Genomic DNA, 25,749 nt, shown 5'->3' on the forward strand with positions numbered 1-25,749 from the left:
GCCAGACAATCCTGCTGTCAGAGTGCCAATGCCTGAGATGATGGGGCGTCCAGGATTTCCAGGTTTATGGATCTTGGGTAGCAGATAGAATACCCCAGGTCGGGGTTCCAGGGGTGTGTCTGTGCGGATTTGTTCTTGTGCTTTTTCAGGGAGTTTCTTGAGCAAATGCTGTAGTTTCTTTTGGTAACCCTCAGTGGGATCAGAGGGTAATGGCTTGTAGAAAGTCGTGTTGGAGAGCTGCCTAGCAGCCTCTTGTTCATATTCCAACCTATTCATGATGACGACAGCACCTCCTTTGTCAGCCTTTTTGATTATGATGTCAGAGTTGTTTCTGGGGCTGTGGATGGCATTGTGTTCTGCACGGCTGAGGTTATGGGGCAAGTGATGCTACTTTTCCACAATTTCAGCCCGTGCACGTCAGCGGAAGCATTCTATGTAGAAGTCCAGTCTGTCGTTTCGACCTTCAGGAGGAGTCCACTCAGAATCCTTCTTTTTGTAGTCTTGGTAGGAAGGTCTCTGTGCGTTAGTATGTTGTTTAGAGGTGTGTTGGAAATATTCCTTCAGTCAGAGATGTCGAAAATAGGATTCTAGGTCACCACAGAACTGTATCATGTTCGTGGGGGTGGAGGGGCAGAAGGAGAGGCCCTGCGATAGGACAGAATCTTCTGCTGGGCTAAGAGTATAGTTGGATAGATTAACAATATTGCTGGGTGGGTTAAGGGAACCACTGTTGTGGCCCCTTATGGCATGTAGTAGTTTAGATAGTTTAGTGTCCTTTTTCTTTTGTAGAGAAGCAAAGTGTGTTGTAAATGGCTTGTCTAGTTTTTGTGAAGTCCAGCCACGAGGAAGTTTGCGTAGAAGGTTGGTTTTTTATGAGAGTATCCAGTTTTGAGAGCTCATTCTTAATCTCTCCCTGTTTGCTGAGAGGATGTTGAGCAGGTGGTTCCGCAGTTTCTTTGAGAGCGTGTGGCATAAGCTGTCAGCATAGTCTGTATGGTATCTGGATTGTAATGGATTTTTTACCTTCAGTCCTTTTGGTATGATGTCCATCTGTTTGCACTTGGAAAGGAAGATGATGTCTGTCTGTATCTGTATGAGTTTTTTCATGAAGCTGATAGATTTCCACGCCATACGGCTAAATTCAATGTCTTGCATAATGACAGGTTTCAGAGTAGCAGCCGTGTTAGTCTGTATTCGCAAAAAGAAAAGGAGGACTTGTGGCATCTTAGAGACTAACAAATTTATTTGCGCATAAGCTTTTGTGAGCTACAGCTCACTTCATTGGATGCATAAGAAAGGCCCATTGCATCAGACCAATGGTCCGTCTAGCTCAGTGGCCAATCCCAGGTGCTTCAGAGGGAATGAACAGAACAGGTCATCATCGAGGGATCCATCCCTTGTCACCCATTCCCAGCTTCTGGCAAACAGAGGCTAGAGACACCATCCCTGCTCATCCTGCCTGTGGCACTAGCAGATGAGGTGTTAGCTCTTGCAAAAGCCCCCATGTCTAAACTGAACATGGACAAACGCAGAGCTGGAATCAGTCTGGCTCATCTGTGTTAGTATTCTTAGAACAGGTATGAGAATTATAAGAACGTGTTTTGTGTTGAGACTTTATTGAATGCTTGTGAGTTGCTGCCTGGGTTAATATCTGACTAGTTGCATTGTGAGCCTCTGTGGCTCTGTAAATCACTGGACAGGAGAGAGACTTTACCTATGTGAAGTGCTGATTGGCAACAGAATGCATTATATGCTGCCAGGCAGGAAAGGTCTATCAACACCAGACAGACTATTATGGGATGTTAAAGAAAGGCAAAAGACTGTTGTTGTGCTCTTGACTTTCCCTGGCAGGAAGGGGATAAAAAGCCCCAAACAGAAGGAACTGATTTTCTGTATGCTGCTTGGACTCTGGGGGTCAAAGTTTCTAGGCATAAGCTAGATATCCCCAACTGCTTAGCTTGGGTTAATCCTAAATAATATATAGAGCTTGCTTATTATAGAAGCTTCTATTACCTTTTGGAATTTAAGACTGTAACTGGTCTGCATCTATACGATTACCTGCTTTAACTTTGTAAACAACTCTCATTTCCTTTCAAATACATCTTAATATAGGTGTGACGGTGCCCCATAAGGCTTTATGGAAATATAGTTACAACTGTATACATGACACAACTAGAATGTGTTTTATGCTACATATGCCATGTAACATATCTCTGTAAAGGTTATGAAGTCTGGGGCCCTGAGCTCCACCACCCGGGGCTGAAGCCAAAGCCTAAGCAATGTAGCTTTGTGGGGGTCCTGTGGCATGGGGACCCAGGCAGTTGCCCTGCTTCCTATCCTCTAAAGCCAGCCCTCGCTTTTATATGCGGAAAACCAGTATTGTGGCCCAAGTGGGCCGTGGAGTTTTTATAGCATGTTGCGGGGGCCTCAGAAAGAAAAAGGTTGGGAACCCCTGGTGTAAGGGACCGGGGGGAGACCCAGCCCCGAACATTGGTGGAGCCGGGCCCCTGGGCCCTCAATATTGCTGGAGCTATGAGCCAATATAACTCACCTCTGCTGCTTGCCGGTACAGTGGAGTCGCATCATATGTGCATTTAACTTATGCGAATTCAACTATACACGTTCAGCAAAAAAAAAAAAAAACAAAAAAAACAATAACAATAACTCGCAGCGGTGGAGTACTGTACAGGAGTCGACAGGAGAGTGCTCAGGGGTCGATTTATCGCGTCTAGACTAGATGTGATAAATCGACCCCCGCTGGATCAATCTCTGCCTGCTGATCCGGTGAGCATCTCATGGCGCTGAGTGTGATTCTAGTGTTTAAAGATACGTATTTTTCGTACAACATGCCCCTAAACACAAGCCAACTACTTCATCTAGTGCTCAACCAAAGAAATAGCGATCTCTTCCAACGCTGGAGGAAAAACTGGCTGTGTTGGACTTCCTGAGAGACAGTATGTCGGTCTTCAACGTGGCGCACAAATATGGCTGCAACAAATCTCGCATCCATGCCATCAAGATGAGAGAGAGAGAAATTCGTCAAGCCACTGGAGCAGTTGATGCCACTACTGCTAAGGTGACGAGCCAGATGTGTGATAAGTGAGCCTGGCTAGCTCAGTTGGTAGAGCATCAGAGTTTTAAACTGAGGGTCCAGGTTTCAAGTCCCTGGTCAGGCAGAGGGACACTTTCCCCCTGCGATATCCCCCAAGAACTTCAGAAGGCATCTCTTGAGGACCCTCCTTGAGGGGAGGGATAGCTCACTCCTGAGGTCCCTTCCAACCCTGATATTCTATGATAAGACTTTAGTGAAGACTGAAAAGGCATTAAACTTATGGCTGGAAGACATGAACCGTAAACATGTGCCTATCGATGGCAACACATTGCAAGAAAAGGCTCTTAGCCTCTATGCGCTGTTGAAACCTCCCCCTGAAGAGGGACAGCCTTCTAATGAGAAGGAATTCAAGCCGGCCAAGGTTGGCTGAACAATTTTAGGAACCGCTTCAACCTCAAAAACGTGCAGACTACTGGTGAAGCTGCATCTGTCAATGAAGAGGCAGCAAAAGCCTACCCTGAACAATTAAAGAAAATCATAGAAGAAAAGGGCTATCTTCCGGAACAAGTTTTTAATGCTGACGAGACTGGGCTCTTCTGGAAAAAAATGCCCAACCACACTTACACTTCAAAATCAGAAAGACAAGCCCCTGGCTTCAAACCAGCTAAAGACTGTGTTGTTTTGTGGCAATGTGGCTGGGCATTTAATGAAGCTGGGCTTGCTCTACAGGGCTGCAAATCCCCATACCCTAAAAGGCAAGAACAAAAATCTCCTGCCTGTGTTCTGGCAACCAAATAAAAAGGCTTGGGTGACAGCAGCATTATTTCTGGATTGGTTCCACAAGTGTTTCATTCCAGAGGTCAAGCGGTAACTCGAAGAGAAAGGACTTGACTTTAAAGTGTTGCTGACCGTAGACAATGCTCCTGGCCACCCTGCCGCACTCTGGTTTGCGCATAACAACGTTGAAGTTGTCTTTCTCCCTTTTTTATTCTTTCATTCTTCCCTCTCTCTCTCTTTTTGACTATACGCTATTTTCGCCTTACGCACTGACTTTAGAACCTAACCCCCGCGGAAGATGCGATTTCACTGTACGCCGTACCAGGGCGTACAGGCTTACTTTCACCTCTGGGTCTCTGCCGCACCTGGCAGAACAGGTCTCAGAAATCAGTTGGGGTCTCAGCAGTTCCAGGAACAACAAGGTCGCTGATTTTGTTTGCTGTCTTTGCAGTAACTGACACAATGGGAGCCTGATTTCACTTGGTATTGATGCAGGGCCTGGCACAACAAGTTCCCTGCTCTCTGTAGGGGTCTCTGCAGTCCCTGGGACAAAGAGTGCCCCAAACTTGGTCAGGGTTTGTGCAGTGCCCAGCACACTGGGGGACCTGATCTCACTGGCTGTGGGGAGGGGCTGGCAGTGGGGTCTGAGAATGTGACTAGCAGATGTGGGTGGGGAGGGCTGCTGCGTTGGGCAGGGTGAGGGAGGGGGAAGTAGAGGGGACTGGGAAACCTAGGACTGGGCCGTCTCCATGGGGGACGCTTGCTCTTTTCCCTTTCTGGGCCTTTCCAGGCCCTGTGGCCAGCAGAGAGCGGCCCCCCCAGCCCAATCCCTGTCTCAGGGCTCTGCCTGCCTCTGCCCATTAACCCTCTTCCCATTTCAGAAACCACTCAGGGGAACAATATCCCACCTAAACAAGGACACGTCACTGCAGGTAAAATGGGGGGGCCGGAGGAACACCCCAAACCTGAGATTTGAACTGGACATGGGCAGCGGTAAATCCGAGGGGATCTCAGCCCCCCCTTTCCCTCCCCGCCCCTCGGGGGGGCCCCGGCTCTTCTCCCCCCCGGCCATGTCGGGCTGCGCCAACATTTTCCCTCCGCCCCTTTCCCCAGGTCTCCTCCCCCATGCCCGGCAGCCCCCGGCCGGCCCCACGCAGGGACCCCGGGGGGGGGCTGGTGTCCCCCCCCGGACCCCCCGGGTGCCCGGTCCCCCCCCCCCGGACCCCCCGGGTGCCCCAGGGCAGAGCCGGGCCGGGGGCGTTGGGCTCCTGCGGGGACCGCAGCTCCGAGCCCCCCCGGGAGCAGATCCCGGCGCTGCGAGATGCCGGGTCCCCCCCCCGGACACTGGGGCAGAGTCACCGCCCGGCCCCGGGGCTCGCTCCGGTACCTGGAGGCTGCAGCGCCGCAACGGGGCGGGCAGGGCCCGGGGCGGCCCCAGGGCGGCTCCGGCGGGAGCGGGGCCCGGGCCGGGCACGGGGGGGGGAATGAAGGTCTCCCCCGCACAGACCCTTCGGCGCAGCCCGGCCCCGCAGCCTCGGGTGCGCAGCCGCGGGCGAGCTCTGCCTCTGCGCATGCCCGACTCTCTCCCACCCCCCCCCCGATCTGCGCATGCCCAGAGCCGGGAGACACAAAACGCTCCTGCGGCCCCAGGAGAGGCTCCAACGGCCCCGCACGAGCCAGGCAGAGCCGCAGCGCCCCGCGCGCCCTCGCAGCCCCTCTCGTCCTCTGTCCCCCCCTCCGAACGTCACTTCCGCTCCCAGGAGGGTCAGGAACTACATCTCCCAGCCTGCCCCGGGGGGGGGGCGCTTCCGCCCTCCCGGCACAGGTAAGGGAGGGCTGCGGGGTCAGCCGAGCGGGGGAGGGGGTTAGGACCCTAGAGGATCAGGGCTGGAAGGGACCTCAGGAGGTGTCTAGTCCAATCCCCTCCCATCGGTGTCTTCAGCCTCCCTGGGGCTGGGCCCTCTGGGCTCGGAGATCCCTTTTCCTGGGGTCTGGGTTTTCATAACCGTTTGGCCCCATGACGAGTGGCCCTGGTGAGGGTACTGGGAAACTGGAGTGTCCGAGGGAATTGCTCGTGTGACTTGTGGTTAGCCCGGGGGGTGAGACCGAAGTCCTCTCTGTTCGGCGGGTTTGGTTTGCCTTGGTGTGCACAGAGACCCCAGCCTTGGGCTGTAACCGCCCTGCTCTCAGCAATTTGTCCTGAACTGGCACTCTCCATTGGATCCCACAAAAGCCAGCATCCTAACGCCCTCCTTGTTATAGTGTCCGTCCTGCCCCTTTGAAAACCATTCCCAGTTGACAAAAAAAATCAATAGGGAAAGCTCTTCCCTGCTGCTTTTCCTCACTTTTTTGGAGCTGTTTTTCTTTCTTTCTTCCTGCTTGAGGACTGCTTACTGCTTAAATGCAAATTAAGCAGAGCACACCTTCCTTTGAGACAGACCTGTTTGCCAGCGTGTGCTGTGGTTTGCAACAGGAGTTAACATTATGCGAGTGTGTGCCTCTGGGAAATGGAGTTGATTGGGATAAGGAGGTTCCACTTGGCCAAGGTAAACTAATTTCCTGGTTTTAAGAACGGTTCGTATCTGGCGATGATGCAACATAGCTGGTGCTTCAGAGAAGCCAGTCTGTTCTTACTTTGGCATTTAATCCAAATGACAGTTTTGTTGGAGGGAGGAGTGAAATCATACTGTGGTTCACCATGGTGGCTGGATGACACCTGGCACTGTTAAATATTCATAATCCAATAGGCCTCCTGGCTCCTCTTCGCTATTGTATCTATGTAATCCTGCTGTTCATTAAGTAAAAGGCATAATAATGACCTCAAGAAGTCATGACCCTTCCCAAATCTGACTATCCACTTAAAATCTGAGGCTGTTTTGGAGTGAATCACAATTAATTTGCCTCTACTTTAATTTGATCTCTTGGATGCTTTCTGGGCTTGGTCTGTCAATCATGCTACTGATGTCCCATCTAGAATCAGCTGCTGCTACAAGAAATGTTCTAGCTTAGTTTTCTGCTGGTGGAACAATACTACCCCTAGAGATTCCGGCTCCCTGAGGCTAATGTTGGGAAGAGGCATGCTCTGTTAAGGTCATCATCCAGAGCTGGTGTTTTATGGCGCATCCTCTTTGAGCAATGGACGTACTGGGTTGGGTCGAGCCTAAAAGCTGGAAAACCTTCAGAATCTGAAAGGGGGTATTGCTTCAAATGTTAAAATGCAATGTAAAGTACACTTCCAAATGGCTAAATAGCTTTTTGGGGGGATTTGAGACAACTTTCTTAGTGAAAACGCTCTACATTGAAGGTGAACTGAAAACTTTAATTTTCATGTTGACATATTTTGCTTCAGCAATACATTGTCTTCCACCTCCTGATATCACCCATGGATCCCATAATGGTCAGAGTGGACAAGAGTTTTCCTTTGTCTCAGCGGTAACTTACAACAAAAGATAATGTCAGTGGAGAATGGAGTGGATCTGCCCTTGAATTCTCCATTGACCTTATCAATGCAAAGGTTAGTAGCATCCGTTTTTTATCCCCTTCTTATTCTACTATCTCCTCCCAGGAAAAACTATATTTTAATTTCTAAGTAAACCCTTAAACCTGAGGAAATTCAGTTAGTGCTTAGTCCCATTAAATACGTATCATGAAAACTAGTTACTGTTGGAAAACTAAAGAATGACTGGTTTCAGAGTAACAGCCGTGTTAGTCTGTATTCGTAAAAAGAAAAGGAGTACTTGTGGCACCTTAGAGACTAACCAGTTTATTTGAGCATGAGCTTTCGTGAGCTACAGCTCACTTCATCGGATGCATAGCATATCGTGGAAACTGCAGAAGACATTATATACACACAGAGACCATGAAACAAAACTTCCTCCCACCCCACTCTCCTGCTGGTAACAGCTTATCTAAAGTGATCATCAAGTAGGGCCATTTCCAGCACAAATCCAGGTTTTCTCACCCTTCCCCCCCCCCCCCACACACATACAAACTCACTCTCCTGCTGGTAATAGCCCATCCCTCTTTGAAACCTCTCTTTATAATGCGCATGATAATCAAGGTGGCTCATTTCCAGCACTAATCCAGGTTTTCTCACCCCCCCCCCCCACACACCCCCCTCCAAAAACCACACACACAAACTCACTCTCCTGCTGGCAATAGCTCATCTTACAATGTGCACAGCAATCAAGGTGGGCCATTTCCAGCATAAATCCAAGTTTAACCAGAACGTCTTGGGGGGGGTTTGTAGGAAAAAAACAAGGGGAGATAGGCTACCTTGCATAATGACTTAGCCACTCCCAGTCTCTATTCAAGCCCAAATTAATAGTATCCAATTTGCAAATGAATTCCAATTCAGCAGTTTCTCGCTGGAGTCTGGATTTGAAGTTTTTTTGCTTTAAGATAGCGACCCTCATGTCTGTGATTGCGTGACCAGAGAGATTGAAGTGTTCTCCGACTGGTTTATGAATGTTATAATTCTTAACATCTGATTTGTGTCCATTTATTCTTTTACGTAGAGACTGTCCAGTTTGACCAATGTACATGGCAGAGGGGCATTGCTGGCACATGATGGCATATATCACATTGGTGGATGTGCAGGTGAACGAGCCTCTGATAGTGTGGCTGATGTTGTTAGGCCCTGTGATGGTGTCCCCTGAATAGATATGTGGGCACAGTTGGCAATAGGCTTTGTTGCAAGGATAGGTTCCTGGGTTAGTGGTTCTGTTGTGTGGTATGTGGTTGTTGGTGAGTATTCGCTTCAGGTTGGGGGGCTGTCTGTAGGCAAGGACTGGCCTTTCTCCCAAGATTTGTGAGAGTGTTGGGTCATCCTTCAGGATAGGTTGTAGATCCTTAATAATGCGTTGGAGGGGTTTTAGTTGGGGGCTGAAGGTGACGGGTAGTGGCGTTCTGTTATTTTCTTTGTTAGGCCTGTCCTGTAGTAGGTGACTTCTGGGAACTCTTCTGGCTCTATCAATCTGTTTCTTCACTTCCGCAGGTGGGTATTGTAGTTGTAACAATGCTTGATAGAGATCTTGTAGGTGTTTGTCTCTGTCTGAGGGGTTGGAGCAAATGCGGTTGTATCGCAGAGCTTGGCTGTAGACGATGGATCGTGTGGTGTGGTCAGGGTGAAAGCTGGAGGCATGTAGGTAGGAATAGCGGTCAGTAGGTTTCCGGTATAGGGTGGTGTTGATGTGACCATCGTTTATTAGCACTGTAGTGTCCAGGAAGTGGATCTCTTGTGTGGACTGGACCAGGCTGAGGTTGATGGTGGGATGGAAATTGTTGAAATCATGGTGGAATTCCTCAAGGGCTTCTTTTCCATGGGTCCAGATGATGAAGATGTCATCAATATAGCGCAAGTAAAGTAGGGGCGTTAGGGGACGAGAGCTGAGGAAGCGTTGTTCTAAATCAGCCATAAAAATGTTGGCATACTGTGGGGCCATGCGGGTACCCATAGCAGTGCCGCTGATCTGAAGGTATACATTGTCCCCAAATGTAAAATAGTTATGGGTAAGGACAAAGTCACAAAGTTCAGCCACCAGGTTAGCCGTGACATTATCGGGGATAGTGTTCTTGATGGCTTGTAGTCCATCTTTGTGTGGAACGTTGGTGTAGAGGGCTTCTACATCCATAGTAGCCAGGATGGTGTTATCAGGAAGATCACCAATGGATTGTAGTTTCCTCAGGAAGTCAGTGGTGTCTCGAAGGTAGCTGGGAGTGCTGGTAGCGTAGGGCCTGAGGAGTGAGTCTACATAGCCGGACAATCCTGCTGTCAGGGTGCCAATGCCTGAGATGATGGGGCGCCCAGGATTTCCAGCTTTATGGATCTTGGGTAGTAGATAGAATATCCCAGGTCGGGGTTCCAGGGGTGTGTCTGGGCGGATTTGATCTTGTGCTTTTTCAGGAAGTTTCTTGAGCAAATGCTGTAGATGCTTTTGGTAACTCTCAGTGGGATCAGAGGGTAATGGCTTGTAGAAAGTGGTGTTGGAGAGCTGCCGAGCAGCCTCTTGTTCATATTCCGACCTATTCATGATGACAACAGCACCTCCTTTGTCAGCCTTTTTGATTATGATGTCAGAGTTGTTTCTGAGGCTGTGGATGGCATTGTGTTCTGCACGGCTGAGGTTATGGGGCAAGTGATGCTGCTTTTCCACAATTTCAGCCCGTGCATACTTGATGATCACTTTAGATAAGCTGTTACCAGCAGGAGAGTGGGGTGGGAGGAAGTTTTGTTTCATGGTCTCTGTGTGTATATAATGTCTTCTGCAGTTTCCACGATATGCTATGCATCCGATGAAGTGAGCTGTAGCTCACGAAAGCTCATGCTCAAATAAACTGGTTAGTCTCTAAGGTGCCACAAGTACTCCTTTTCTTTTTTTTTAAAGAATGACTGACACTTCATAAATCATTCCTGGAAACAATTTTGCCTCTAATACATCCTGTATTTTTTGTCTCTCTTCAGTGTTCCAAGACTGCAGTTAATTCTCATGTCACAAACAGTTGATTTTAGGTGGAGATAAACTCTTAAACTAAGGTTTTGCTTTTATGCCAGTACCCTACTATTCAAGTACTAAAGGAGAGAGAGCCTTACAAGCAGGATTGTTTGGAAACCGTATTTTTCAGAACTCTCTGGGAGAGCTCCTTGGCAGTGAAGGCTCATGCTTTTGAGAGTTCATATCACAGCCATAAGGTTCTTAGGAGGGGGAAATAAAGGTTATTATACAATCCTCATTTTGGTGACTTCAGTGCTCACGCATACTATTGCATTTAGCTAACAATGCATTTATGTACTTGGTATTCAAGCAGCTGCAACAACTTGGTTTTATTCTTGCTGAGTTACCCAGCCTAACAGCTGGGATTGAGGCTTTTTCAGAGGCATTCGGCAGGTTGGTCACTTCCCTGCTTTTTGGGGAGTGACAATTAAGTGAATATTAAGCGAAGTTCAGTTCCAGAATGTCATTGTATGTAGATCTGTTATAGCTTGACCCAAATTCCTGATGGCTTCATACAATGATGATGTTTAACTCGTGCAGTTTACTGGACGTGGGGGGGAAGGGGCCTGATAGCCCTACAGTTGGGTGCTGTGCTATATGTAGACTAACATCTTATACAACTTTGGATCTATGCCTTTAATAACTTTAATTGTTTATCTTCCTTTTGCAGAAGACATGGGAAGAAAATCATGGAAAAGTTAGGTTTCAGAGTAGCAGCCGTGTTAGTCTGTATCCGCAAAAAGAAAAGGAGGACTTGTGGCACCTTAGAGACTAACAAATTTATTTGAGCATAAGCTGTCGTGAGCTACAGAGCTCACGAAAGCTATGTTCAAATAAATTTGTTAGTCTCTAAGATGCCACAAGTCCTCCTTTTCTTTTTATGGAAAAGTTAGGAGATAAATGTCATACATCTGTACTGAAATTTCTGGAGTGAAAATAGACCCCTCTCAGGCAACTGGTGTTACTTTCGCTACAACTTCTTTCCTCTGTTGAGCTGGTCTTGTAGTAGGAATCCACTGCATTTGAGTAAAGCGGAAAGACCAGAGGTGGATCATTGCCCTTGCCCTTGAAAATGGCTTCTGAAGCAAGCAAGGTAGTTGGCAGCATCAAAACTACTTGCTCTTCTGAACATGCAGCTAGGTCCTTATTCAGCCTCTCCACAGTGCTAAATGTTTCCCCTTAAAGAACATAGTCACCATCAGAGCGTGGCATGGTTTGGAGTGTGTGTTGTGGTTTTAACTGCTGACAGCAAGAGAGCCTCTTCAGATCCCTACTTACAAGTTTCCATCATGGAGTGCATATTACTCTTTAAACACAAATCTAAAGATGCCAGACACTAGGTGAAATGCTGTAGATTCTTCATAAAAACATCAATACTGGGTCAGGCCAATGGTCCATCTAGCCAAGTGCTTCAAAGGGAATAAACAGAACAGGGCAGTTATCAAATGATCCATCATCCCGTCAGCCAGTCCCAATTTCTGGCAATCAGAGATTAGGGACGCTTGGAGCATGGGGTTGTATCCCTGGCCATCCTAGCTATCCTCCATGAATTTATCTCATTCTTTTTTGAACCCAGTTATAGTTTTGGTTTCATGTGACCTTTCTTCAAATTTACTCTCCATTTACAGATTTTTTTTTTTTTTTAAGTGATACTACAGAAAGAAGCCAACTTTTGTTCCCGGCTCCACAATGTGTATTCTTACCACAAGCTTGATATCTAGTGTCTCCCCTAAGAGAAAACTAAAAGTAATGTAAATTTACATGTGGTTCCAAAGATGCTCAGAATACTCACTACTGATTTGCTAAAAATTCTCTCAATGAGAGAATAAGAAATCACGTTTGTTTCCTTGCAATCCACTAGCACTTCCTTATAAGAAGTAAGCAGTAGGATCCAAAGTGTCCTCCTGAGAAGTTCTCTAGTGGTTTAGTGCCTACGTTATTTTTATAAGTTAGTTGTCGAAAACTCTTTCTAGATCTTAATAAGCTTTTTTTATATTCAGGAACTGTCTCACACTGCTGCTGGGAGGGGGTGTTTATAATCAAACACTTTGTCGTCTGTCTTATAAGATTTAAAATGTTATTTACACCCTTTTTTTGTGACTGCAAGCTGCATTGAGTTTTTGTTTAGCAATAAGAAGAAATCTTTTCCACAAATGAAGAAACTATAATTGAAGATATTTACAATGTCTTATTTGGAATAGGCCTTTTTCTTAAATAAAAGGGTTACTGAATAAAGACTCTAGCATCCTGATATTTTTTCCGTACATGTTAATAGAAACTGTCTCATTAACTATTTAAAAGTGATGTTGAGATCTAGCCCTGTGCTCTCATCTAATCGCTAGCTGCTTACAGAACAGAAAGAAAGTTCTCTCCTTTCCTGTTGCAGATAAGTATCTTTACTACTGTGGAAGCATTTTTTGTAATATGTCAGAAGTTGACTCAGTTCTGCTTAGCCAGACTCCTGCGGGATTGCTATCAGAGTAAAGAGATCCCCACTGCTCAGAGCTGAGATCAGTGCTATGGCGTCAACTACAGCTGCAGTCCTTCCCCCTACGCTCACTCCCTGTTAGGGTGTGAACTGGCAAGGCGAGATGCCACAGAGCTACTTCTGCAGAAGATCCTGGCATTTAACACAGGCTTTGTCAGACAAATTTTGGTCCTGTGCACTAGACTGCAGTTAGGAGGAGCTCAGTGGGCTAAGATCAATTTCTCTCCTGCTTCCACGTGTTTCTTTGCTATGCAGTGGCAAAAACAAATGTTAAGAAGGTTGGACACCAGTCCCAAAACTTCTTCTAGATAGGGAAAAAGAGTCTTGCAGTCTGCCCCGATGGTCAATAAACTAAAGGCCATTATGGTCCAAGTATCTCCCTCTTATATGGTGGCTTTGGGAATATGTATTTTTATGTGAAAGGCCATAGATACAAATTTAAGGTGAGGGATAGGCTGTACAAATTTTTTCAGCACCCCTGCATCACTGGAACTGAGGATGCTCAGTAACATCTGCTGCCCTTGTCCTGTCTGCCTTGGGGTAGCAATCTGCTCCCTGCTGCTCATGGGGCAAAGCGGGGGGGGCAACAATCAGAGGGGAGGGGTAGGGAGAGGACAAACTGGCTGCACAGCTTGAAGCAGGGGAAGGAGAGGGGTTGAAGTGCAAATCAGGGACAGAGTTGAGAGTAGGAACCGGGATCAAGAACAGGATTGAGGCACCGCCGGATAGTAGCAGAGGGGAAACCCTGGCCCAGGGAGGGTTGGAAGGGATAAAATTTACCTAGATGGGATGAGCTACCTGCCGTGTTTGCAAAACTCTGGTGAGTGGGCAGAGGGGCTTTTTTATTTCACCTCCCACAGGATGGTGTATCTCAGCACCCGCTTCCCAAACACTCCGTATGACTCTGGATTATGTCATTCAGGTTCCTGCCGTTTGCACACTGCTGAGCTATGCTGAGTTGATCAGACTCAAGTGTAGTGGGTGGGGATAGGGTGTACCACCCATCCAAAGTTACGCGGACGACCTCTTCCTCTATATACATTTACACGTTACATTGCATTTGCTGTATCGTTAAATCACCCATTTTTGGATTGGCTTAGTTACTTTGCAGGAACAAATCCCTGTGCAGCATGCTCTGTCCGTATGCTGTTCACGTGGAACCAGATCTTTACACTTCAGGTTTATCTTGTCCATAGTCCCAACCATCAGGGTCTTGCTGCTGATAGAATCATAGACTCTGTCGTAGCTGGCACAGACTCCAGCATGCTGTTTGTCAAGCTCGTATTGACAACTTAACCTTCCATTCCCCCAGGTGTTCCCCATTCGCCCAGGTATTCCCGCTACAACATGAGACAAGTTAGTTATGTCAAGTCAGGCCTGCACACTGCCTATATTTTTACTGTGATTTTCAATTTTTGTTCTAGTTCTACACCACATGTTTATTCTTTTGGGTCATGTGACTTCCAGGCTGATCGATTTCCTTGACTGGTCTCAAAGCTTTTCTTCATTTTCATTTGATCCACGAAGGGGGATTGCCTTTCTCAATGGTTCCTTTGCCTCTCAATCCAGCCCTCAATGCTTTTTCACATGTCACTGCTTATTTGTAGGACTTGGCTTCCAAATATTCACTAAAGGCACTATACTATCTCCTATGAAATCCTTCTCAAAAGCAAACATCTACTGTAATTTTTGCTGAACATACATCTCCAACTCCAAAATAGATCAACAACCACAAGAATTCAAACATGAATTATACATCAACAAGTCATGATATTTAAAAAAATAATAATTTTGGGTTGTTTTTATTTGTCTTTTTGTACTTTAGGGTGCAGTAGGCCCAGAGCCACCAAAATAGGAGCCCAAGCTCTGGTCTACACTACAAATTTATGTCAGTATAACTATGTCACTTGGGTGTGGAAAATTTGTACTAACTTAACCCTCACTGCAATGGTGTTATGCTGATGGGAAAGCAGCTACATGACAAATGAGTATAAATTTAAAATATTGCACACACACAGACACCCCCCTCCCCCCACTATTATAATTTAACTTTATTTCTCAGTTATGTTATCCTGGGTATCCATGATCATGCTCATGGCCATGAGTCAGCCTCACCTCAGTCCCTGGAAAAATCATGGAGCAGGTCCTCAAGGAATCAATTCTGAAGCACTTAGAGGAGAGGAAAGTGACCAGGAACAGTCAGCATGGATTCACCACGGGCAAGTCATGCCTGACTAATCTAATTGCCTTCTATGACGAGATAACTGGCTCTGTGGATGAGGGGAAAGTGGTGGACGTATTGTTCCTTGACTTCAGCAAAGCTTTTGACAGTCTCCCACAGTATTCTTGCCAGCAAGTTAAAGTATTGGCTGGATGAATGGACTATAAGGTGGATAGAAAGTTGGCTAGATCGTCGGGCTCAATGGGTAGTGATCAATTGCTCCATGTCTAGTTGGCAGCCGGTATCAAGTGGAGTGCCCCAAGGGTCGGTCCTCGGGGCGGTTTTGTTCAATATCTTCATAAATGATCTGGAGGATGGTGTGGATTGCACCCTGAGCAAGTTTGCAGATGACACTAAACTGGGAGGAGAGGTAGATATGCTGGAGGGTAGGGATAGGATACAGAGGGCCCTAGACAAATTAGAGGATTGGGCCAAAAGAAATCTGATAAGGTTCAACAAGGACAAGTGCAGAGTCCTGCACTTAGGACGGAAGAATCCCATGCACCGCTACAGACTAGGGACCGAATGGCTCGGCAGCAGTTCTGCGGAAAAGGACCTAGGGGTTACAGTGGACGAGAAGCTGGATATGAGTCAACAGTGTGCCCTTGTTGCCAAGAAGGCCAATGGCATTTTGGGATGTATATGTAGGGGCATTGCCAACAGATCGAGGGACGTGATCGTTCCCCTCTATTCGACATTGGTGAGGCCTCATCTGGAGTACTGTGTCCAGTTTTGAGCCCCACACTACAAGAAGGATGTGGAAAAATTGGAAAGAGTCCAGCGGAGGGCAACAAAAATGATGAGGGGACTGGAACACATGACTTATGAGGAGAGGCTGAGGGAACTGGGATTGTTTAGTCTGCAGAAGAGAAGAACGAGGGGTGATTTGATAGCTGCTTTCAACTACCTGAAAGAGGGTTCCAGAGAGGATGGATCTAGACTGTTCTCAGTGGTAGCAGATGACAGAACAAGGAGTAATGGTCTCAAGTTGCAGAGGGGGAGGTTTAGGTTGGATATTAGGAAAAACTTTTTCACTAGGAGGGTGGTGAAACACTGGAATGCGTTACCTAGGGAGGTGGTGGAATCTCCTTCGTTAGATATTTTTAAGGTCAAGCTTGCAAAGCCCTGGCTGGGATGATTTAGTTGGGGATTGGTCCTGCTTTGATCAGGGGGTTGGACTAGATGACCTCCTGAGGTCCCTTCCGACCCTGATATTCTATGATTCTATGAGTGCCTACCTCAGGGCAGACTGTCAAATGTGAGACAGAAACCCCAAAATTGTAGTGAGCGATTTTTTACAAAAGTAATTTTCCCTCTCTTGGTATTAACACCTCCTCATCAATTATTGGGAGTGGACCACATCCCTCCGTGACTGAATTAGCCTTGTCAATACTGCCTGTATATTTATGCCTGTCTCTGTAATTTTCACTCCATGCATCTGAAAAAGTGGGTTTTTTACCCATGAACGCTTATGCCCAAATAAATCTGTTAGTCTTTAAGGTGCCACTGGACTCCTTGTTGTTTTTGTGGATACAGAGTAACACGGCCACCCCCTGTGATACCTAGTACCAAGAGACCATCAGTCACCCAGGTCAGTTTGCATCCTAGATCTCACACCAAAGACAATGTTGGTTGACAGCTCTATAGTAAACTAACGAAAGGTTTCTTAGCTAGGGAAAAGATGTGAGAGTTACTGAGCAGTTAACGCAGTTAACAGCCACAGAGGTGCCAACTCTGTGGGTGCTCTGGGGCAGGAGCACCCATGGGGAAAAGTGGTGGGTGCTGAGCACGCACTGGCAGCCCCCCTATTAGAACCTTCTCCCCCCCCCCCGGGCCATCTGCCCACCAGCGGGCCTTGCTGATCAACGTCCCCCCTCCCTCCCTGTGCCTCCCACCCACTGCAATCAGCTGCTTTTTGCTGCCTGGGAGGCTCTTGGGGAGGGGCGAGGGTGCAGCACGCTCAGGGAAGGGGGTGGGGCGGGGCGGGTGAGGGTAGGGGCTGGGGCAGGGCCAGGGGGCCAAGCACCCCCCGGCACATTGGAAAGTCAGCACCTGTATGTACCGGTGAATCACAGTCTATAACTGCAAATGGTAGGAGATATGTCATCATCTGCCAGTTTTCCAGAAGTCTTTTAGGGCTACCCAGAGTAACTCTGGGGATCTCTGTCTTCTCAGTTGGTTATTCTACCCTGCAAGAGTCCAAACAGTCCAGAGATGAAGAATTTTTCCTTGTGGCCATACTTACAGCTCCTTTTCACAGAAAACAAGCTGACAGGGTCACTACCCACACTGGGTGTTTCTTCGATGAGGGAGAATGAGGAATGCATTTAGTGTCTTTGATCTCCCATCATCACACACAGTGACTACTGGCTTTGAAATTAGCACTTTCTTGTTAAAGTTCTTCCTTTGCATTACACAAGCCGTCTTTCTAGTTTGATGGATTAATTAGTTACAGGGGTATATACAATGTAAATCTTTGCTCTTACAGTGTAACAGAATAGAGATGAGTGAAAACAATGCACGCAGCATCCCCCTATGTTTTCACCAAATACACCTGTATACATTTAACAATCACTTTGGTCTCTACTAATATGCAAGTGGATTGGCCTGGCTTCCAGCTATGAATCTGTGAGTTTTTGGTGAGGCCTGGGGCTTTGCTGGCACCTGATCTGCCCATGTCACATCCGCAAACAGCAATACCAATCCATGTATTTTCACTGAGCAATGATTTCTAGTTGTTTTTTGAATTTTGTCTAATTAAAACCCTATAGTAGAATTCCACCCCCTTTTGTACTCAAGCCATCACAGCTCATACTGTATATGAATGGGTGACTGGGGATGGATCACTGGATGATGACCTGTTCTGTTAATTTCCTCTGAAGCACCTGGCATTGGCCACTATCGAAAGACAGGACACTGGGCTAGGTGGACCTTTGGTCTGACCCAGTATGGCCGTTCTTATGTTCTAAGCAAATGAAGGAATAGAAGAGGAAAGTGTGCCATTTGCTGTTTGCAGGTTAGAGAATTATTTACAAAAATAAAATAAATGATCAATTACAAAGAATTGGGGGGGGGGGGTCACATGTTACCAAAAGTCCAAAATGGTACTGAATGTTATAGGAATCTATAACTGTTTTAGGTGTATGGATTCTTTGGGAGAGAGAACAGCAAAAGTATAAAGGCTCAGAAACAAAAAGGCAGATGAAAAAGAATCCAATCTGTATTTATTTATTTATTTTAATTTCATGTCTTTTGGGTGCATAACTCATGATTCTTGAATACTTGACTTCTCAATCTACCTTGGGCTTATATGCCCATATTTAGTAAAAATTACAGAAGAAATTTGCCTTTGAGAAGGATTTCATACAAGATATTATGGTGCCCATGGGACCAGATTTTTAAAGGTTTTTAGGGAATTAGTGGGATTTTCAAAAGCATCTAGGTGCTTTCAACCATTAAAAAAATTTGATCTGTAGTACAGTATTTGGGGACCAAGTTCTATGCACAAATGGTGACATGTGAAAAAGTGCTGAATCGAGAGGAAAAACAACTGTGGGCAAAGGCAGTCCCCATTGGTGGATTTAAAGGAAAGACTAGATGTTTTGACACCAACCCAGGTGATTGGTAGGCCTTGGCCTCACAGAATCCCAAAGAATAAACTTGTTATTTAAAATGATTTTTTAAAATTAAAACGACACTACAAACAGGAAGTGCTCTACCAGAAATACTGTGAGATGTGATGGTGGAAATTCCCTGCAACATGATATTGTCAATGATTATTTGCTATTAAAGACAGGCACAAGGATGCAGAAGGACATCCGTCAGCTCCATGATAATGAAGATAAAGGATGAAATGCTAAAAGGAACAAAAATAACATTTTGAAAAGTAAACCATTTAAACAGCATTTCTAGCGGATTGCAACCAGAACAGCAGCTAGGCCAGTACGGCCTAGGGCTATGAGGCTCTGTGCAGACATATACACTGATAAGGGATCCTTTGAAACACTAAAACCACGTATGACAATGATAATGGTTGCAGGGGTGAGTGATCAGCCTCCTTTAGCAGCTCAGCGCGTCATTTCCGACAGGGAAGAAGCTGCTTTGTCCAGCAACTGGGATGCAAGGTGCCTTTGAGAAAAGAGCCCGGGGAGCAGCTAGGACTCTGAACCTGCGCTGTCCTGAAGACCCAAAAAGTCCCTCTGCCTCCCCCCTTAACCTGTATTTTTGCAAACGATGCAGATGGCTCACCCCCTTTGTGGCGACTTTGGCCCCCTGTGTCCCTCCCTGCGCCAGGTTTCCCCTCTGCCACTGTCTTGCCCTGCATTGCCCAGTTCTTAACGATGCTCCCTGGCCCCAATTTTGCCCCTTGGCTCCTCTCCTTCCCAGTATGCATCCGATGCAGTGAGCTGTAGCTCAGGAAAGCTTATGCTCAAATAAATTGGTTAGTCTCTAAGGTGCCACAAGTACTCCTTTCCTTTTTGCGAATACAGACTAACACGGCTGTTACTCTGAAACCTCTCCTTCCCCTGTTTGACTGTCCCGTGCCCCCTCCCCTCCGATCTTCCCCCTTTCACCCCCCCCCTCCCCCCATGAGCAGCAGGGAGCAGATCCCCCCTGCAGAGCCGGCTACTGAGCATCCCGCCCTGCAGGGGCACGTTCAGACCAGCTCGCTGCGGGGCTCGGGGGCTCCCCCAGCCGGAGACGGGCTTCCCGGCCAGCGCTGGGTTCCCCGCGTGTCACAAACACCCTGCGCGGGGCCCGCACCAAGGGCTCCTGCCCGGGCCGCTGCACACGGAGAGGCGGCTCCGAGCCGGGGCTGGGGAGGAGACGCCCCTCCGTGTGCAGCAGCCCGGGCAGGAGCCCTTGGTGTTTGCACACGGGCCATGGCCGGGGCCGGGAGCGCAGCGTGGAGGCTGCTGCAGCCCTGCAGCCCGCGGGGCAGCGCGGTGGGGCCGCGGGCAGGGCTCGGGGGGGCGGCGGGGGCCGCAGACACCGTGGGGCGGACACGCTCCTGCCGGGAGGGGCCGGGCCCGGCTGCCTGGTTCGCCCCCTGCCCGGGTCCCGAGCTCCCCGCGGCCGCAGAGGGGCCGCGGGGGGCCAGTGTCCCGGGCGGAGCGGGGCAGCCCCTGCTGCGGAGCCGGTGCGACGAAACCCAGGCGCTGCAGGAGGGGCCCGGAGCCCGGCTCGGCTGCAGAGCTCGGAGCCCAGGCTGGGCCCCGGAGCGAGGGGATGGAGCAGCTGGGGGAGGGATCTGGGGATCAGAGCCGAGCTGTGGGGTGTGGGAAACGGCTGGGGATGGGGATCGTGGGGCTTGGGGGCTCTTTGGAGCTGGGAGTTTTGGGGGTGCCGGGGGTGGGGCATGTTCAGATATTGCACTTGGGGAGTGTATGTCTGTGTGGGGGTGGGTTGGAGCTGTGGAAATTGGTGTCTGAATTTGGTAACTTGGGTCTGAGCAGGGCCTGGGGATGTTTGCAGCTGGAGGCTGCACCCCTGTCACTTCAGCCAGGGGTCCTTTGTTTTCTCTAGAAAACCTGGTGCCCCTTTCACCTCAGAGCTTCCTGGCTGAGGTTGAACAAGACCTGGAATAAAAGTCCCAGTGCATCCCAGGGACTCTGCTCGGGCATCTGCAGGGCGGGATGGGCCCTGAAATCTGGCCGTTGTGAGGCCGTTTGCAGCGGTTTGTAACCCCCTCCCCCACTTCTTCCAGGAGCCCCCACGAGAGCATTGGGCCCCTCTGGGAAAAGAGAGAGAAGCAGCCAAAGCCGAGGAGCAGCAGCAAAGCGAGGAGCTGCTGGTAGGTGCCCAGGGCCCAGGTTTGCCTGGGATCCCGGTGCCCTGAGTGACGGTGAATGCAGGGCCCGGCCTGCCAGCCTCAGCCAGGGAACCGTCCCCACTGGAGCCCAGGGAGCCTGCAGGGTCAGACACGGGGCTGACATGATGCCCTTAGGGTGCAGGAGGCTGCTGGGCCAGGAGAGGGTCAGTCTGTGTGAGCCCAGAGCCCCTGCCCACGGGCTGTCTGCGTGTCACAGTGACCGGGGAGCCTTTCCAGCACCTGGGGGGGATGGGGAGGACAGAGATGAAATGTGGGCTGCAGAGATGGAGAGTCTGGCTCAGTGCAAGTTGATGAGGTTTTGGGGGGAGCAGGCCCTCCTGTTGGTGATGCACGGCTCACCGGTGCCTTGATCCATCCACCTTTCCTGGCCTAAATGCGCTTCCCATGAGCCACCACAAGAGATCCTGTGCTCTGGTAAATAACGTCCCCACCTGCCTGGAGGCACATTTATGGTTCTCCCCTGTTACCGACCCACCCTCTCCCTGTTGCAGAAACAGACAGAAGCTGAGAGGCAGAAGATGGTCTGGGAGTGGCAGGAGCTGCGAGGGTTTCTGGAGGAGCAGGAGCAGCGGCTGCTGTCCCAGCTGGAAGAGCTAGAGAGAGCCATTGTCCAGAGAAGGGATGAGGGCATCTGCAGACTGTCCTGGGAGATTTCCCTGCACAGTGAGCGGGGAGGAGAGAAGGGGCAGCAGTTGCTGAGCCAGCCCCTGCAGGTCAGACTGTCATCGCAATGATCATACGTAGTGTTCTTATAGGAGCGCCTCAGCCTTAGACCCCAAAGCACTTTACAAAGGGGGGTCAGGGTCATTATCCCTATGGGACAAAAGGGGAAAGTGAGGCAGAAGGAGGGGCAGAGCCCTGCCCAACATCACATCATGAGTCTGTGACAGGGCTGGGGATGGGTCCCAGGAGTCCTGGGTGCTGCAACCCCAAGACCTTCTCTCCTGCCCTGCAAATGTCTGTCTGCATTTGCACTTGGAGGGTGAAACCCCCTGCCCCCATGCCATGGTCCTGAGCCTGGCCTAAGGCCCTGTTCATCCTGGGTTAATGGGGTCAGGGGCTTGTGGGTCTCTCAGTACTGAGGGGAATTTGACTCTCAAGGCAGAGAAACATTTTCTTTCTGTGAAGTGCCTGGGGAGAATCCTTCTCTAATGGCAACCCCCCAGCAGGGATTGCTGGGGCTGCTGAGAGCAGAAGTCCCTGCTTGGGGGATGGCAGCTGGTCTGGGAACATGAACCCGAGTGTCTGAAATTCTCCAAATACCCAGGACTCCAATGGCGATTCCCCTGCAGAGCAGGAGAGCTCCCCAGCCTGGGACAACCCCTCTGACTTGCCTCTTCTTTCTCTCCTTCTCCAGGGTGCTGGGAGCACTGGGAGTAGGTGAGTCCCCGGCTCCATTTCACTCCCCCTCATGCTCAGCTACATTGGGAAACTGCACTAAATACAGAGCTCCCACCTGCCCCTGCGGTGTGACACGCCGGCTTGGTGCCTGTGATCACATCTCCCCTAGCAGCTGCCTCAGCAAGGGGCAGAACCTGTTACTCTGACAGCTAATGAGGTCCCACCAGGGCTGTCAGACACATGGGCTAGACCCAGCCTGTCTGACAGGTTTATGTGGCCACATCACCTACTCACAGTGTGCAAAAACTCAGGTTTCCATTTTTTTTTTAAGTAAGTGTCAAGCTCCCCAGGTTACAAAGAAACCCTCCCAATTGTGAACGGAGACAAGGTTGCCTTTCAGGGTCTGCGGACGCCATGGCTCAGAGAGGTGTGAACTCCTCTGTTGATCTCATTGGCGTGTCAACTGACATGAGGACACTCTAATGTCAACATTCAATATTCCGTGGCTGGTCACTGGTGGACCAGGGAGGGGGCGGGAGTGAAGCTTTGAGGGGTGGGAAGAGGGAGTGGAGAGGAGAGGAGAGACACAACGACAGTGGGGAGAGAGAAAAATGGAGAAAGGAGGGTGGGGAAAGGAAGGGAACAATAGGTAGAAATAGCAGGGGCCCTAATAGTGCGTGGGGGCGGGGGTATTCTCCCATTGAATGTTACTGATCATAACAATAAAGGACTTAATAGAGAACAGTAACTAATTGCTGGCATGGGGATCGGGCTCATTTCTCACCCCTCCTCCTTTCCCCAGCAGGGAGGATGGGACATTTTGGAAGCTGGAGCCAGGGTTTGTGGAGCTGGAGAAGAGACTCAGCGATTTCTCTCTGAAAAGTGCCATGCTGCAGGAGGTGCTGCTGGGATTCAAAGGTGAGCTGGAGTCTGGGGGTGGCGTCTCCTCTGGTTAGAGCGACCCTGGCCCTGGGGGGGAGTCGGGGTCTCTAGTGATGTTACTGACCCCGGGCTCCATCTCACAGCCCCAGCTCAATGGGTCGCCCTTCCCCGTGGAGTAGCTCTGTGGGGCTGGCTCTGTCTGCAGCGGCTGCGTTATCAGGCTCTCTGTGTCACCATCTTGTAGTTAAAAGAAGTTACATTAATAACCAATGGGGATTTCTCCATGAGTGTGAGGGCCTGAATCCTCATCTCTCCCGTCCTCTCCTTCCCCTAGAGATGCTGCGACTGGAGCTGGGGAGCAACACAGGTACGTGTCTGTCTCTGACCAGCCATGGGGAGATTTCAGACCAATAACTATGTTAGCGACAGGGCATCATGGCCTCCAGCCCCAGTGTGCACCTGGAAGCTGTGGAACAATGTGAAACCGGGTGAGCCCCGTGACTGCCCAATTCACTCCTGCTGTGACATCTGATGTGAATTCAGAGCGAATCCTAATCTCACTGGTGTGTTTCCCTTTGGGGCAAGGAACAAGCCCCTGAAAGGTGTGAAACAGGGTGAGACAAAGATGAAATGTCCATAGGCTGAGCCATCAGGCACCTTCGAATGGGTGACTGAAAATGGCCACAGTGGGTGGGGGGCAGAAGGTCTATAGAGGATACAGCTGGGCTTCACCTGAGACTGACCTTGAATGAGAGATGGGACAGTGGATACAGACTGGCTATGAATGGGACGAGATCCCTGGGTTGAATATGTTCTAATTTTGAATGAGGAGGGAGCTGCTGTAGTGTATATCTGTGTTTCTCACACTTTCCTGTTGGTAACCTGGTGTATTGATTTGAAAGGTTAAATGTGTTTATTTACCTTTTTTTTTACTGTTTAATATTAAAATAGTGATCAGTCTCTTTCTTTCTTTCTTTCTTACTTTCTTTCACAGAGGCTTTGGTTTTACTTTTCTTTTGGCAAATGCTTAAAAACATTTATTTTAGTTGAAAGTTTATTGATTGAACATGAGTTAATATTGTCACTTGCCACACTGTTTAATGCACTTTTTTGGCAAGTGTGTTAGCTTTCTTATTGTTTAGATGAGTTTGCTTATTTGCATATGAGTGATTTTTTTCTGTTTTTAAATTAAATGGTTCGTTTATTTTTTAACTAATTAATTTATTATTTTAATTAGTTTAAAGTGTTTGTTGTCTTTTCTTTTAGCACTTTAGAATTTATTGTTATGCCCGGTATGAAGATAAAACAGGAAGCTACGCATCACGTAGTTTGAATTTCTACATAATATGAAAGTTGACACAATTATTTTTTTACAGCTGATTTTAAGGCTAACAATACAGCAACAATTTCAGGATACTGATTGAGGACAAAAATTAGTTTAAATGTTTTAGGGTTTTTTTAAAATATATTTTCACACTGGCATATTAGTCCCTATTCTGATGGAACGAATAGCTATTTATATGTGTAATGCGTAAATAGGTGCAATGTGCCTTTTTCACAGCCACATGACCTTGGTGGCTCATAGTCAAGGCTACGTTTTAGTCACGGGTATTTTTAGTAAAAGTCATGGACAAGTAGGGTGACCAGATGTCCTGATTTTATAGGTACAGTCCCGATTTTTGGGTCTTTTTTTTTATATAGGCTCCTATTACCCCCCACCCCCGTCCCAATTTTTCACATTTGCTGTCTGGTCACCCTATGGACAGGCCATGGGCAGGAAACAAAAATTCATGGTCCGTGACCTGCCCATGACTTTTACTATATACCCCTGACTAAAACTTGCGGAGGGTGGCCCTGGGGGTTCCACGGGTGCTGGAGGGGTGAGGGTTGGCGGGGCTGGGGCAGGTTCCCTACCTGGCTCCAGGGAAGCGGCAACCTCCAGCTTCTAGCTCCACATGCTGCCTCTGCTCTGCCCCCAGCCCCATTTCTTCAGCTCCCATTGGCTGGGAACCGTGTCTAAAGGGAGCTGTGGGGGCGGTGCCTGCGGGCAGAGGCAGCCATGTGGAGCTAGGAGCTGAGGGAGAGGAGTTCCTGTCACCCTTCCGGGGAGCCCCCTCCCCAGGTAAGCACCGCCATGCACCCCAATCCCCAGCCCTGAGCCTCCCCAAACTCCTGCTGCTGGGAGGCGGAGGGGGGCCCAAGATTGCCCCAGCAGTAGCCGGTGCGACTGGCCCAGGGGCTGCCCGAGCTGCTCAGGAGGCTCCCGGGCCAGCTACATGGGCCTCTCCAGAAGTCACAGAGGTGAGTGACAAACATGGAGCCTTACTCATCGTCACCTGTGGTCCACACACACACCCAGGTCTCTTTCCTCCTCTGTCTCTTCCAGCCACGGCTTGCAGTAGAAATTCTTATTATTAGACGCTCTGTGTGTGACCTTGCACTTTGTACTATTGAATTTCATCCTGTTCCTGTCACTCCAGCCTTGGAGGCCATTCACACCGGTACAATGTTCTGATCCTTTGCATCTCCGGCAAATTTCATTTCATTTACTGCACCTGCACGGAGCAGCCTTTGTCCAATACCTGCCTCTGCTTAGTTCCCGTTCTGCAGGGGGAACATGCTGCCCTCAGGGAGCATGACAGGGTTGGAAAATGTCTCAGC

The 25,749-nt window shown here is 48.8% G+C and overlaps 2 protein-coding genes, 1 long non-coding RNA gene and 1 other non-coding gene across 5 annotated transcripts in view; 3 read left to right on the forward strand and 1 right to left on the reverse strand.

The window, feature by feature from the left end:
• The window catches only part of LOC119564619, a 234,949-nt gene extending 229,233 nt beyond the window's left edge, over window positions 1–5,716 (reverse strand). The window contains exon 1 of one of the 2 annotated variants that reach the window (XR_006287765.1): window positions 5,217–5,715. This is a non-coding gene — a long non-coding RNA (uncharacterized LOC119564619). Of the gene's footprint in view, window positions 1–5,216 lie in introns of both variants that reach the window. The other variant, XR_006287766.1, reaches the window with a different exon arrangement.
• Window positions 1–25,749, forward strand: part of LOC102934153 (zinc finger protein 135) — a 190,519-nt gene that overhangs the window by 64,817 nt on the left and 99,953 nt on the right. The window lies entirely within an intron of this gene.
• Window positions 3,104–3,176, forward strand: TRNAK-UUU. Its single transcript has one exon. It is a non-coding gene; the product is annotated as a tRNA-Lys (tRNA).
• The window catches only part of LOC102943236 (zinc finger protein 883), a 2,438,435-nt gene continuing 2,432,533 nt past the window's right edge, over window positions 19,848–25,749 (forward strand). Inside the window, exons 1-6 of the mRNA XM_043537222.1 lie at window positions 19,848–19,978; window positions 20,740–20,826; window positions 21,357–21,578; window positions 22,133–22,245; window positions 23,009–23,124; window positions 23,423–23,455. Of these exons, the coding sequence (XP_043393157.1) occupies window positions 19,916–19,978; window positions 20,740–20,826; window positions 21,357–21,578; window positions 22,133–22,245; window positions 23,009–23,124; window positions 23,423–23,455 (634 nt within the window). The 5' untranslated portion in view covers window positions 19,848–19,915. The remainder of the gene's footprint in view (window positions 19,979–20,739; window positions 20,827–21,356; window positions 21,579–22,132; window positions 22,246–23,008; window positions 23,125–23,422; window positions 23,456–25,749) is intronic.

The sequence above is a fragment of the Chelonia mydas genome, chromosome 28 (genome assembly GCF_015237465.2).
Source record: "Chelonia mydas isolate rCheMyd1 chromosome 28, rCheMyd1.pri.v2, whole genome shotgun sequence".
Classification (NCBI taxonomy): Eukaryota; Metazoa; Chordata; order Testudines; family Cheloniidae; genus Chelonia; species Chelonia mydas.